General features: G+C 45.5%; 1 protein-coding gene across 2 annotated transcripts in view; it reads right to left on the bottom strand.

Moving 5' to 3' along the window:
• Ice1 (interactor of little elongation complex ELL subunit 1) overlaps positions 1-12,611 on the bottom strand; it is a 39,508-nt gene that overhangs the window by 18,609 nt on the left and 8,288 nt on the right. Inside the window, exons 4-12 of one of the 2 annotated variants that reach the window (NM_001427643.1) lie at positions 11,826-11,844; positions 11,039-11,150; positions 9,415-9,491; positions 8,474-8,511; positions 6,716-6,798; positions 6,449-6,488; positions 6,308-6,364; positions 2,319-2,405; positions 609-1,009 (exon numbers count right to left, since the gene is read on the bottom strand). In NM_001427643.1, the coding sequence (NP_001414572.1) occupies positions 609-1,009; positions 2,319-2,405; positions 6,308-6,364; positions 6,449-6,488; positions 6,716-6,798; positions 8,474-8,511; positions 9,415-9,491; positions 11,039-11,150; positions 11,826-11,844 (914 nt within the window). Of the gene's footprint in view, positions 1-608; positions 1,010-2,318; positions 2,406-3,845; positions 6,282-6,307; positions 6,365-6,448; positions 6,489-6,715; positions 6,799-8,473; positions 8,512-9,414; positions 9,492-11,038; positions 11,151-11,825; positions 11,845-12,611 lie in introns of those variants that run through there. The other variant, XM_039099380.2, reaches the window with a different exon arrangement.

Genomic DNA, 12,611 nt, shown 5'->3' with positions numbered 1-12,611 from the left:
TTTACTGAATGCCATCACAGCTACATGGCTTTGCTTTACACAGCCACAGATTCTAAGTGTCTATACCCTGCTCATCTCCATGGCAGGTATCATGGGTGTTAATTTTAGATGAGAAAAGCATCCTTTCACACACCAGTCCAACCCTGTATCCTCCATCACCTCTGAACCCACAGTATCTAGAACAGAAGTGCAAGCCAACTCTTCTTAGGGGAGCAAATAGTATGTAAACATTTGAAGATATACCCAAGGCTGAAACGCTCTTGGGCGAACAGTCAAGGATATTAGACATAGACTTTTCTGTCTCTGGAAACATCCCATGTCTGCAAGAATATGCCTCCCCGTTCTCTCCATGTTTATCTCATGCTACCCACTACCAATATAAATAAATGCTATGTTTCTACATAAAAACTGTACTTAAAGACAAATAAAACTCTTGGACAGTGAAGAAAACCATACCACATATGTTGATCCAGAGGATCCTGGCACCACTTCTTACTCCCTTGTTACTTCACAGTAAACCAGTTTTCCTGAGTAAACTAACACCTCTGAGACACCCTGGGCAAAGGACACACATCCAAACGGAATTACAATTCAGAGAGCCAACTCACAGGTGCCAGGGAAGATGGTAAAGGTCCTGACGCCATCGGAGGGGGTGAGGGCACTGGCGACAGAAGAGGAGGCGGAAGTTTGAAGAAGTCAATTGCAGCTTGAAGATCATCATCAAAAAAGTGTTCGTGGTCATAAACATCAGTCCGGTTGCTGTCATCAGGCCTCTGCCCTGAGACTTCAGGATGCCTCTCCTCACAAAAAACATGTTCAGTGCTGGGGCCTGCCCCAGTGGGCAGCTCTTCTTCTGCACTTTCCGAGGAAGTGAAGTCACCCTCCATCTCCATGGACAGCTTGGTGAAGAAAGAGCGCATATCTGAGGCCCTGGAAGGGCTGCCTGGCACTGGGAGCAGCTCATCTTGCCCAGACTCTCTGGGTGCACTGTTTCCTTTGGTGGGTTTTTCTGAACAGAAGAGAAGCAGACACCACATATTTAATAATGCCAAGGAAACTTACAAATTACTTCTTGATAACATCAAACTAATAGCACAATTAATTTGAAATGAGTAGATGGCTTTAAGAAGGTCACCAATCAACTTCTAAAGTTACCACAGACTAGGACAGGGTTGTGGATGGAGAGTGGTCCATTGAGACACCAGGACTAGCTCACAGCCCAGCAGCAGGGACAGAGGCCTTACTGTCTTACCACACACTGGGAGACACTTTCCCTTCATCAACAGTCTCAAGTACCTTCTACAGACACTGGATGATTTCAGATGACTACTCAGAAAGATAAAACTGTCTGACTCAGCTTGTGGATAGAGGTCTCTATCTTTGTCGCTTACTCCCTCCCTCAAACACTGCTAGCATGGTGTGACAGACAGGCAACCATGCACCTTTGTGGGGGAGGGGGTCTGGAGTTTCATGAACTTCAGTTAATGATGATGATTTAGCCCAGAAAAACCTCTTCAGAGAAATGGGACTGCACCATTGGTGCAGAAACTCAAGGTAAGACGGGAACAGAGAAGTGCCTAAGCAGGACAAGCATGTGTAAGGCGCACGGGAGCTGCTCTGGGGAAGCTGGTAGTAAATACGAACTTGGCCAGAGCTCTGCTGACATGAGAGCAGATGAAAGTCAGCAGTGGAGAGGGAGCACAGGACTGCAATGCACTGGGAAACAGACTAGAGTGCCAGCAGCGGAGAGGGGAGGGAAGCCCTCCTTATGTAGGAATTCCTATAACCAAATGCAAAAGGAATCAGATTACAAACAAAGAACAAAAACAACAACAATAACAAAAAAATCTCTGAGCAAACTGGAGCAAAGGAGAACCACTCTGGATGTGGTCCTCAGTGAGTCACAGTCGCCATACATCTTGTTCCTAGTCCCCAGCAGTGCCTGAGCAGAAATGGAGTCAAGGACTAGATCCAGTGCAGGTGGGAAATGTGCCATTTCCATGAACCCCACTATTGGTTAACAGGACTGGGGAGGAGTTCTGATGGAACCATTCTCGTGTGAAAACAGAAATAACTTAAAAGGAGCTGCTGTGTAGAACAGGAAGATGACTTGGTCTTCCACATACACCTGCCAAGCATGCCTTCGTTCCCTCTCCCAGGGCTCTGAGGAGAGCTGCTACCAAAGACTGACAGTATCTGCTGAGGTCAGAGTGACACTGCTTCTATGTACCGGCTATCAGCTACATACTGGAGACTGAAAGGTAGCCTGTGGCAAATGCTGCCACACTCATGCCTTAGGAGTGTCTGGTGTCTCTCACCTGGGATGCGTCTGCTGCTCTCCCCAGATAGTCTGTGTGCAGTGTTCACACAGAGCCACAGCTCTTTCAGGAGAACTTTCACCTTTCCTGTAAACAGCAAAGCACAGAGGTAAGGCACAGTTCTGTGACAGTTCTGAGACTTCTTATCCAAGCAGGAAGCAGCACCCAAACCTCCTTGCTGCAACCACTGTGCATAAAGCTAACAGTTGACAAAGCCAAGCAAGGCTTCTGCTACAACCCGAAGACTTGAGATAGGTTTGTTTGCTCTTTTTCTTTCTTCTAGAGCACCGGTTCTCAATCTTTCCAATACTGTGACCCTTCAATATACAGTTCCTCCTGGTGTGGTGACCTCCAACCACAAAATTATTTTTGTTGCTACTTCACAATAGTAATTTTCTAATGTAAAATCTGTTCTCTGGTCTTAGACAACCCCTGTGAAAGGGTCATTCAATTGTCATAGGGGTCATGGCCCACACGTTGAAAACCACTGTTCTAGGGTATGGACTCAGAAGACTCAGCCCATTTGTTATTAAAGGTATTGCAGCTTCTCTCTCACAGCAAGTTAGCCCGTGCCTTTGTTCTACAGTGCAGAGATGGGCACAACGGTAGCACAGCATCCCTCAGTTACACGAGTCCATCAGCACAGGCACCAGATAACTATGCAGCAACCACCCAGAGGACCGACAGGTGGTACAGTCCATGGACAGGAGGGGAAAGGGTGGAAGCAATATGCAGAAAGGCCTGCAGAGGGCGCCCACAGCAGAGGACCCCACAGAAGAAGACAGGCTTTCACAGGATGGGAAACTGCTGGGACTTAAATTCCAAAAATATCTGGACTCTCAAACTGCAACAGAACCACTGACCCAAAGTAAAAGAGGCCAGATGAAAACTCTAAGAACAGTATAATATCAGGGATAAAGTTTCTGTAACTCATTAAATACACAAATTTCAAAAATAGCCATCAAGGCAAAGTCTATTTATGAATATGTAAACATAAAGAGCATGAGGAGAAGCATGGACTAAAGAGCCAACCCACCCTAACTACATCTCAATGAGACATGATCCTAAGGCCAAACCAAAGAGCCCTAGAAGGCTAAGCTTTAGGAAGTAGGTAAGACCTCTAACCCAGGTCAAGAGAAAATTGACTACATCAACCTTCCATGTTAAAATCTCCAGGAAATCATTCACTGGTTTAATACAGTTGCATTCATAGTACGACACTATACTATGTCATCCCAAAAGTGAAGCCCACAGATGGGCTATCAAGACAAGCATGGCTGACATACTTACAAGTAAATCTGTGTACCTGCCCCCACCTTTCCTATTCCAGGTCAACCCGGTTACCATGGGGGGCTCCAGACACCTGTAGCTGAGAAGCTTATCTGAATTATATGATTTAACCTACCCCAGAGCCTGCTTCCAAATACTGTAATCCCCTTTGCTTAAATGACCTGACCACGGTCCCTGCTTAGTACATTTACCCAAAGCAGCCAACAACGAGCCCTAAAAACAAAGAAAACAAGTTACTTTTTCATCCTCCTGGAGAGCAGTCACAATGCCAAGGAGCACACGTGCCTTCTCAGACCCAAAGCTGGCCTTCCAAACAAGCAGAGAAAAGTCCTCAGTGCAGCTTTCTGAATGAGTTGTGAGTGGGCACCTGTGTTTAATCTTTGAAGAGTGTCTTCTTGTATCACAATCTAAGGTACTTATAACTACTTCTGATTTTTCCACTCCATTATCCCTGTGTATCAAAGAGCATCTTCTTTAATCATGATGGGCATGTCAGAGTGTAGCTAGACCAAGGTCCTGCTCAGCTCTTCCTTTAAAGAAGCTTACTGCTCATAGAGCTACTCCTCCTGAGAAATACTGTCCAATACCTGCCGAGCTTAAGCAACACTACACAGATGTTTAGGGATGCCTGGCACTTTTATGACTCACCTTTCTCCTATGGATGCTGGGTATTGCCTTAGGTCCTTCTCTCCACACCTGACAGCTCAACTGCCATTTGAAAGGGGGTAGGTCTCTTACCCTGTTCATCTTCAGAAAGTCAACAAAGCATACTGGAGGTTTGCATGATATTGGACACAGCAGCACACGCTGTGGCCTGTCATCTACTTCCCACACCTGAGGACGACACTAGGAATGGAAGCCGCCATGTCCAGAGCCTGCACAGGCTTTCCTTTCTGAACCCTTTACTCTACACGGGATTGTTCTGGAGCCCGGATGTGCTGTAGGCCTTACTGCTATCACAGGACAGTGTGAGCCTGTCTTAGGTCCGCTCCAAGAACTCAACGCTCTGCCTCATTTGATCTGAGGCAGGCATGTGCTCTATTAGCCCAGTAGAGCTGCTCTCTGCCCTTGTGGTATCAACACACACTCACTACCTGTGCTTCTGATCAGTGACTCCCCTTTTCCTCCTCATGGATCTGCCCTCCTGGCTCTATTCACCCCTCTGAAACCCTAGAGCAGGTGAATGCTGAGACTTCTGGCTTCGTCTTCTAATGGCACTCAGCATCTTTGATGTTGTCCCTTTAAACTCCATTCTCAGAGAACCCACACTTCATCTCCCAGTTCAGGAATCAACTATTAGTTTAGCCAGCACTTCAGTAGGTAGCTGGTATTTTGGTTCTCAAGGTCCCTCCACAGGTCTGATTGTTAATACTGTTCTTTAGTCTTCTATTGTTTTATGTTAACACTGGCTCCTTAGTCTACAAGCTGAGGGCTTCCCCATGCCACTTGTACTTTTCAAAGTTGTAGTGCGGGATTGAGGCAAACTGATGGCAGACAGGCTCCTTGCTTGCCTACACTCTGAATCCACTATCTGTCAACCACTGCAGCTCCTCCTTTCAGGAAGCTATGGAAGACTACCGAGTGAGTTATTTATGAGAATTTAAACAGTGTCATATCATCTTATTGGGGGTGGAGAAAGCAGGTAGCTCTCAAACCAACTATTACCTAACCAACTCACAGTTCCCATTCACAGCCCACACTTTAACAAACTATACCGAGGGAGTTTCTGAACGAAACTCTAGCAACAGTTTCTAAACCTGGCAGGGTCCTCTTTGGTCAGCTTTGTGTAGACCATTAGTGCCCTGGCCTTCTAACCTGGAAGAGCCACCTCTGAAACTGTCCTTCTCTGTTACCGTGACCACCAGCTTTCCCTCTTCTCATTCACTTTCCTCTACAGTTGCTGAACCTCACAGCGGTGGTTCTCAACCTTCCTAGTGCTGTGGCCCTTTAATACAGTCCTTCATCTTGTGGTGACCTACAGCCAGACAATTTAGTTGTTACTAAATCATAACTATAATTTTGCTGTTACGAATCATAATGTAAATAGCTGTGTTTTCCAATGGCCGTAGGTGACCCCAGACCACTGTGAAAGAGTCGTTTGAGCCCCAAAGGGGTCATGGCCCACAGGTTGAGAATCACTGATGCAAAGTGACCAAGAAAGCTACTTCTGTTTCTGGAGACAGGGCACCATAGCCAAGGTGACTTCAGATCACAGTGCTCCTGCGGGGACACTCCAAGGGCTGATGCAGTGTGTGGGTCCTGCCTGCGCCTGTTGCATTTGCCCTGTCTGAGCTCTGTAAGCAGCAGGACCTGACCACTCAGATATGGCCTCCCTGTTTTATTTGCTGTCCCCAGAAAACACACTGCAGAGCTGCGGCTAGTTCTGCCTCACTTAACACTGCTCAGCACCCAGGAAACTTAATCTTATAGGCCTAATCTAGGCAGAAACCTATCTCTAACTGCTGAAAAAGTGAGATTTATATACTTTTCTTTTCCCAATGTCTTTGCTGAATCTTTCATATATTTTGTAAGAAAACAGTTGGCTTTATGCACATGTATAAGTGAACCTGTATATACAAATCTAACTATCCAAAATAACAAAGTATCTACAAAGCCATATTTTCACAGAAGCCAGGCCAGGAGCTGGCCAAGCACAATAAGCAACCCCCAGAAGCCAGCACAACAGCCGGCACACTCACTTTTATCTATGCTTCCGTGCGAGTCGCTGGAGATTTGTGTTCCAATGTGTCTCAACTCTGAAAACACATATGGAGAAGGGTTTAAAATGAATACTGCACACTCAAACTAGCCCTCCACATAAGCATTGACCACATACTCACCCTTCTCATTTTTCTGTTTGGAGAATTCATCAAGTCTTTCCTGTGCGGGTGGGGGAGAAAAACCAAGAGTGCTTATGCTATACAAAGGCAGACACTGTGGGGCAAAGGTCAGACAGGTACCAGGAAACAGTGACTGTAGCCACAGCTTGGATGCCACCGAGACCCTGAGTCTGAGCTGCAAAGTGTGTGTGCATCCTTTACCAAGTACCTGTTTCTACAGAAGCCCCGGTCAGGGATGTAAAGGGTGTGCATAATTTTACCCAGTACCTGTGTCTTCCTAAACTCCTTTTCAAGTATTTTCTTTTCATTTCTCAATTGCTTGAAGTCTTGAGTTTGCTTGACAGCAGCCTCTATGTTTAACAGGTACAGCAAAGCAACAGAAAAAGGTGTGGATTAGTGACCCCCCTAATTAAATGCACAAACTTCTTTTCTCCATGTCACACACAGTGCCTATTCATCAAGCTACAGAACTGACTAAGGCTGTAAGATCCTTTCCACACCAGGCATAGCAACTCTAATCCTTGCATACAACACTGGCATACAGGGACAGCATACAGGGATTTAGACTGTGAGTAGACCATTCACTTCTTCTTTAGTTCAAAAGCACCCAACAGTGCACACCCCAGTGCGAATCTAACCAGAACCAACACCAGAGACGTGTACGTGCACCAATGCAAAGGATAGCAGCATCATATAAGTCACCAGTGACAGTTCTCTTCTCCCCGAGTTTGACTGTGCCCAACACTTGTAGGGACAATTCCTTTTGTACATGAAAAACAAAGGCCACATTTAACTTCATGGAGGTCTAGTCTCTAAGTTGCATACATCCTCTCAGGCACTCCACTCATTTCCACGGACAAGGCTGAGAGCACTCGTGCACTAAGTGATGCACTCAGGGATCACGAGACGGCTATTCCAACCACCTGCAGTTGAATCTACACTGAGGATGAACAAGGAATACTTCATCACTTTTGTTCTAAATGGCCTTTTGCAAGTAAACTTGAATTCAAGTCTACACCTTACATGGAAACACCTCATTCTGAAGCAGAACCCAGCCCTGTAATGCTGGGAGTCAGCATAGGCAGACAGCTGGTGCCATGTTGGTCAGAGAGTGACAGCACAGATGCTGCCTGTAGATGACCATCAATGAGTAACGACAGACGACACAGACAGTCCCATTTGAGCTGGCCGCTGAAAACATAGATGGCCACACATCCCAGTGTGGCCTTTTTGCTTTCTGTCTATGCAGAAACAAGAAGCACCAAAAAAGTGGGACACCTCACAGAATTCTGCATGTGTGCCAGAGTGATCTATGTACAGCAGTTCCTTGACATCAACTTGGCCAGACTTGAGTCATTTGAGTGGAAGAAACTTTAATTGAGGAAATTCTCCCCATAAAATCAGGGTGAAGGCAAACCTATATGGCATTTTCTTAATTAGTGATTGATGTGGGAGGTCTCGGTCCATTGTGGATGGTTATATCCCTGGGTTGCAAGCCCGGGTTTCCTATAAGAAAGCAGGCTGAGCAAGCTACAAGGAGCAAGCCAGTAAGCAGCTCCCCTCCATGGTCTTTGCGTCAGCTCCTGCCTCCAGGCTCCTGTCTTGTTTGAGTTCCTGCTTTGGCTTCCCACAATAGATTGTGATATACAAACCAAGTAAACCGTCACCCCCAGATGCTTTTGTAATGGTGTTTATCACAGCAATGGAAATCTCAACTAAAAAAGACAAATCCCAAAGTGATAACCTTTTCTAGTAACCATCACCAACTTCACTTCAAACAACAAAAGACAGACCTCAAACGGAATCACTGTGTTTCCTTCCATGCTGCCTGTTTACAGCAGTGGTGACAGAAGACAAGAGAATTAATGTGAGCACTCGCATATGCTTCTCCACACACTGGGCTGACTGCAGAGCAGGGTGGCACATGTCCCTTCCTAGCACACCCACTGATACCTCAGCCTCACACTAGAGCCCAGGTCTGAGACAATGTGGCTCCGCTGGCCAGTGAGCAGCGGCCGCACGTACCTTCCAGCTTCTTCACCTTAGCTTCCAGTTTCTTCTTCCTAAAAATAAAACCTTCTTAGTTAGACGGCAAAAAACAAAAATCTAGTTCATCACACATATCATTCTAGTTGGTAAGATTTATATAAGAGATTTTGCTCACAGCTAGTACCACATGTCAACTAAATTACCAGCATATGATCTTATGGGAGAATGAGCCTGAGAAACAATACGGTACCAATTAATGTGCAGTATTTCTAAGATGGGTTTTTAAAACCTGACTTCTGTTTGAGAAACACAAAACAGGCCTATTGAGTCTTTGCCACAAATACATGGGAGACTTTTCTTCCTCCTTTGGGACAGTAAATGACTCCTCTGAGCCGTGTCCAAATGATCTCCCTGGGTCACCCAGCACTAACTGGGCATTTTTCAGGAGCATGAAAGTGAACAAGGGAAGCAGCAGGTGGAAGTGTCCCTTGGTCTAAGATGGGTTTCTGAGATTAAAGAAGACCAGAAGCTCAGAACAGTATCGAAACAACTGTCATGTCCCAGCCCTAGCAAACAGTGACACATATACCTCCACAAGTGCTGGAGGGATGTGGCTGACCTCCCAAACGTGAATGTAATTATCAAGATGCTTCTAACAGCCCATTTCACTAATGGAAACAAACGCTCCCTGCCAGTGAGACACCACAGATGACGCCTGTAGAGGACTGTGGCAAAGACAGGAGACCCAGGACTGTGTTTCAGGACACACAGGCACAGGTGCAGCTCACATGTAACAAAGAGTGTTCGAAAGCTCTGAGAACCCCTGCAGCACCAGATGACCTTAATCACAACAGTGCTGACCCCTGAGACACTAATTAATTACAACCAATGAACAGAAACTGGGGTGTGTGGGGAAGAAAAGAAAAGAAAAGAAAGAAAGCACCACTATTTATAGTTATTCTAAGAAAGCCACTTACTGGGCATCAGTTCTCAAGCATTCTTCTTTCACACGAGCATATTCCTGGTGGGTGTCCTGATACAGCTTCAGAGAACTCTGACAAGGAAGACAGCAAACAGAAAGATCACCCCCAAGCAGTCATGGGCCATGGTCCTCTTCTGTTCTACCACAAGCTGAATTCCCTGTAGCACAGCACTGAGTGCACAGCCAGAGCTGTCAGCAAGGCCCAGGAGTCACTCAGCACCACACAGATAGGCTAGCTTCCTCATAAACAGAGCTGACAGCATGGCAGAGCAAAAGCTACTTACTCAGTTCCCACCCAAACCACTGCTAATACCAAACACTAATGTGTTCACCTCAGCAGCCACAGTGATAGAATCGACGTAATCAATATCAACGGAAAGTATTTGAACATTGACTTATCTGCATGGTGACCCTATGGACTGGGAAGACACTGTCCATGGTGTAGTCTGTACTTGGCATTTCTCTGGCACTAAGAGCTCTGAGAGATGAGCTTTATCAAGCCCTCTTCAGAATGGACTTCACAGGTTGGCTTATTCCTGCAAATCATGGACACTGAAGGACTCCCAGGGTCTCCACTGACTCCAAGGCTGATACTTCTTTGAGAACATACCTCAGATATTGCATAACCAAGAGTATGTAAGACAGAACACTGTGATTGGCTGCTTAACCTTCACTGCGGTTGAGTGGGAAGAGAAAAAGGAACACTGATGTGTACCTTCATGGTGTACAAGTGCACATCACTGCTAAAACCACAACATGAGGAAGATGAGTGATACACAGCACAATCTTCCCTGAAAAGAGCCATCCAGGACATGGGGTGGGATAACCATGGATAGCCCCGCCTCCCCTCGGACCACCCCACTATGCTATAGATGCTTCTACATACAAACTCCATGGGCACAATACTAGGACTCCTCTAAAAACAAAACAAAACACTAACAATCACACAGGAAAGCATTTAGAGCTGTTTCGGGGGTCTGACTTTGAAGAAGGGAGCTTGTGAGAGGTCAAAGGATCAGTTTCATAGCCAAAGCATTTTTTCCCTCAGGTAAAGCACCAAACATTCACCTGTAAGAGCTTGTGAATGAATACTGCTCTCTGAGGACCTCATGACCCTGAGAAACTACAGGGACTGTGCATAGCTACCAAAACACTGAACCAAGCTGTCAAGACCATTCAAGTTAAGTGGCTCAAGATCCATGAGAGGTCCTCAAGGACATTTGAACTCTGCTAGAGCAGAGGCCCTGAGTGCTAAGCTGAGGCTAGACCAGCACAACTAATGAAATCCAATTGCCTCTACACTGCCACACAATGATTCTCCTACCACTAATTCTGAATGTCTACGTTATTTCCCACATAAGTCAAGGAAAAAAATTAAGTTAAGAAAGGAGGGTTACTCGGAGATCATAAAATCACAACAATTTACACTTAACCCTCTCGACACTTGGGAGGAGTCCCATGAATCGCTGTGAAGCCATGCATCAGCCCGAGCAGGATGCTCAGGGTTTCATTAGCTCTTCCACCCCTCGCCTACAGGGAAACACTCTCAAATCCCAACCAGCTACACAGCTAATCCTAACAACTGACAATGACCCTCCATAGGACAGAGGTTCAGACACCTTCTTCTCCTCCAGCTCAGCTTTCAAGGTTCCCAATTCTTCTTGACACTTCTGCAGAGGGGAGATTTTCTGGAGCATCTGCTCTACTTGGTGATGCAGTGTGCTGTTCTCTCTGAAAATGGACAAAGGGTTGGCGTCACTAAGCAGAAACTACTAGAGTGTGTTAATAAACACTAACTTTAATGCAGTTTTCTTGCTCACACTAAGGATCAGACTACTTTTTATCTTTTAGGCATAACTTTTTAATGAAACTATCAAAAAGCAACATCAGATACTAGTCAGACAGACATCAGTACACGGGAAGAAGCTGTCTGGGGACACTGTGCTAAACATCGGGCACTTACAGTCTTCATCGTCTCCCCCTGTATCTCAATTAAGTGATACAGCATCTTACAGTCTGATTTATAGCCTCACGTTAGCTTAGCTTCTAAGTGATTACTGCAGTCAGAGCATAAAACGTCACTATCATTTTAGTGGTTTTATTTTGGTTTAAACGACACAAGATAAACAGCACTGAACAGTGTAACTGTGTAGGCAAAACGAATGGGAGAGCTTCAGCTTCAGTTCACACAGTGGTCAACAGAACAGCTACTGAAGAAAACCATAAGGATGCAACTTGAAACCTACGCCATAAATATATTTGGGTCATTTGATAGGACAATGCAAGCTGTTTGTAAGGGAGCATCCAAAGCAGTTTAATCCAAGACAGGTCTCTGGCCTGCCACATATCCACCTCTACCCAAGGATTCACAGGTGTAATCACAGCTATAAAAGCCAGGCAGCTCACCTTCTTGCAAACTGCAGCTGTAAGGCTTGTTAAAGAAATCTCAGAACCTTCGTCTTCTGATATTTGTTTGGAGATAAATCTGCCTTACAGGAAACATGTACACCCAGGCTAGAGCATTAACACTACACAGTACACACACATCTGCCTCTAACAATTGTGAGTCAGCATTAACCCTATTTACCAATGTATTCACACCCATGGTGGTGTGAGTAAGAATGGCCCCACAGGCCATCATCTATCTGAATGCTTAGTTACCAGAGAGTTACACTATTAAAGGATTAGAACGATTAGGAGCTGTGGCCTTGCTGGAACAGGCATGGCTTGCTGGAGAAAGTACATCACTGGGATGGGCCTGGGGGTTTCAAAAAGCTCACACTAAGCCCAGCATATAAATCCACATATCTATATACCTGCATACCTCTGTCTGTCTGTCTGTCTGTCTGTCTGTCTGCCTGCCTGCCTGCCTGCCTGCCTGCCTACAGATCACAATGTAGCTTTCAGCTACTACTCTGGCGCCTGCCTGCCTTTATGCCACCATGCTTCCCTCCTTAATGGTAACAGACTGGCCCTCTTACAGTGAAAGCAAGCCTCCAATCAAAGGCTTTCTCTATATGAGTTGCCTTGGCCATGATGTCTCTTCACAGCACCAGAACAGGGAATAAGACAAAACATCTATTTCTGTACTAAAGCCTTAAATAAATGACTAATTAGAATGACAAGAATTAAGACTGATATAGCTGATGGAAAATATTTTTATTTCTGTATATATGAGAACCTCCAAACAGT

The sequence above is a fragment of the Rattus norvegicus genome, chromosome 1 (assembly GCF_036323735.1).
Source record: "Rattus norvegicus strain BN/NHsdMcwi chromosome 1, GRCr8, whole genome shotgun sequence".
NCBI classification, from domain to species: Eukaryota; Metazoa; Chordata; class Mammalia; order Rodentia; family Muridae; genus Rattus; species Rattus norvegicus.
Note: the sequence above shows the minus strand (reverse complement) of the source record. Positions and strands in the feature narration are given on the sequence as shown.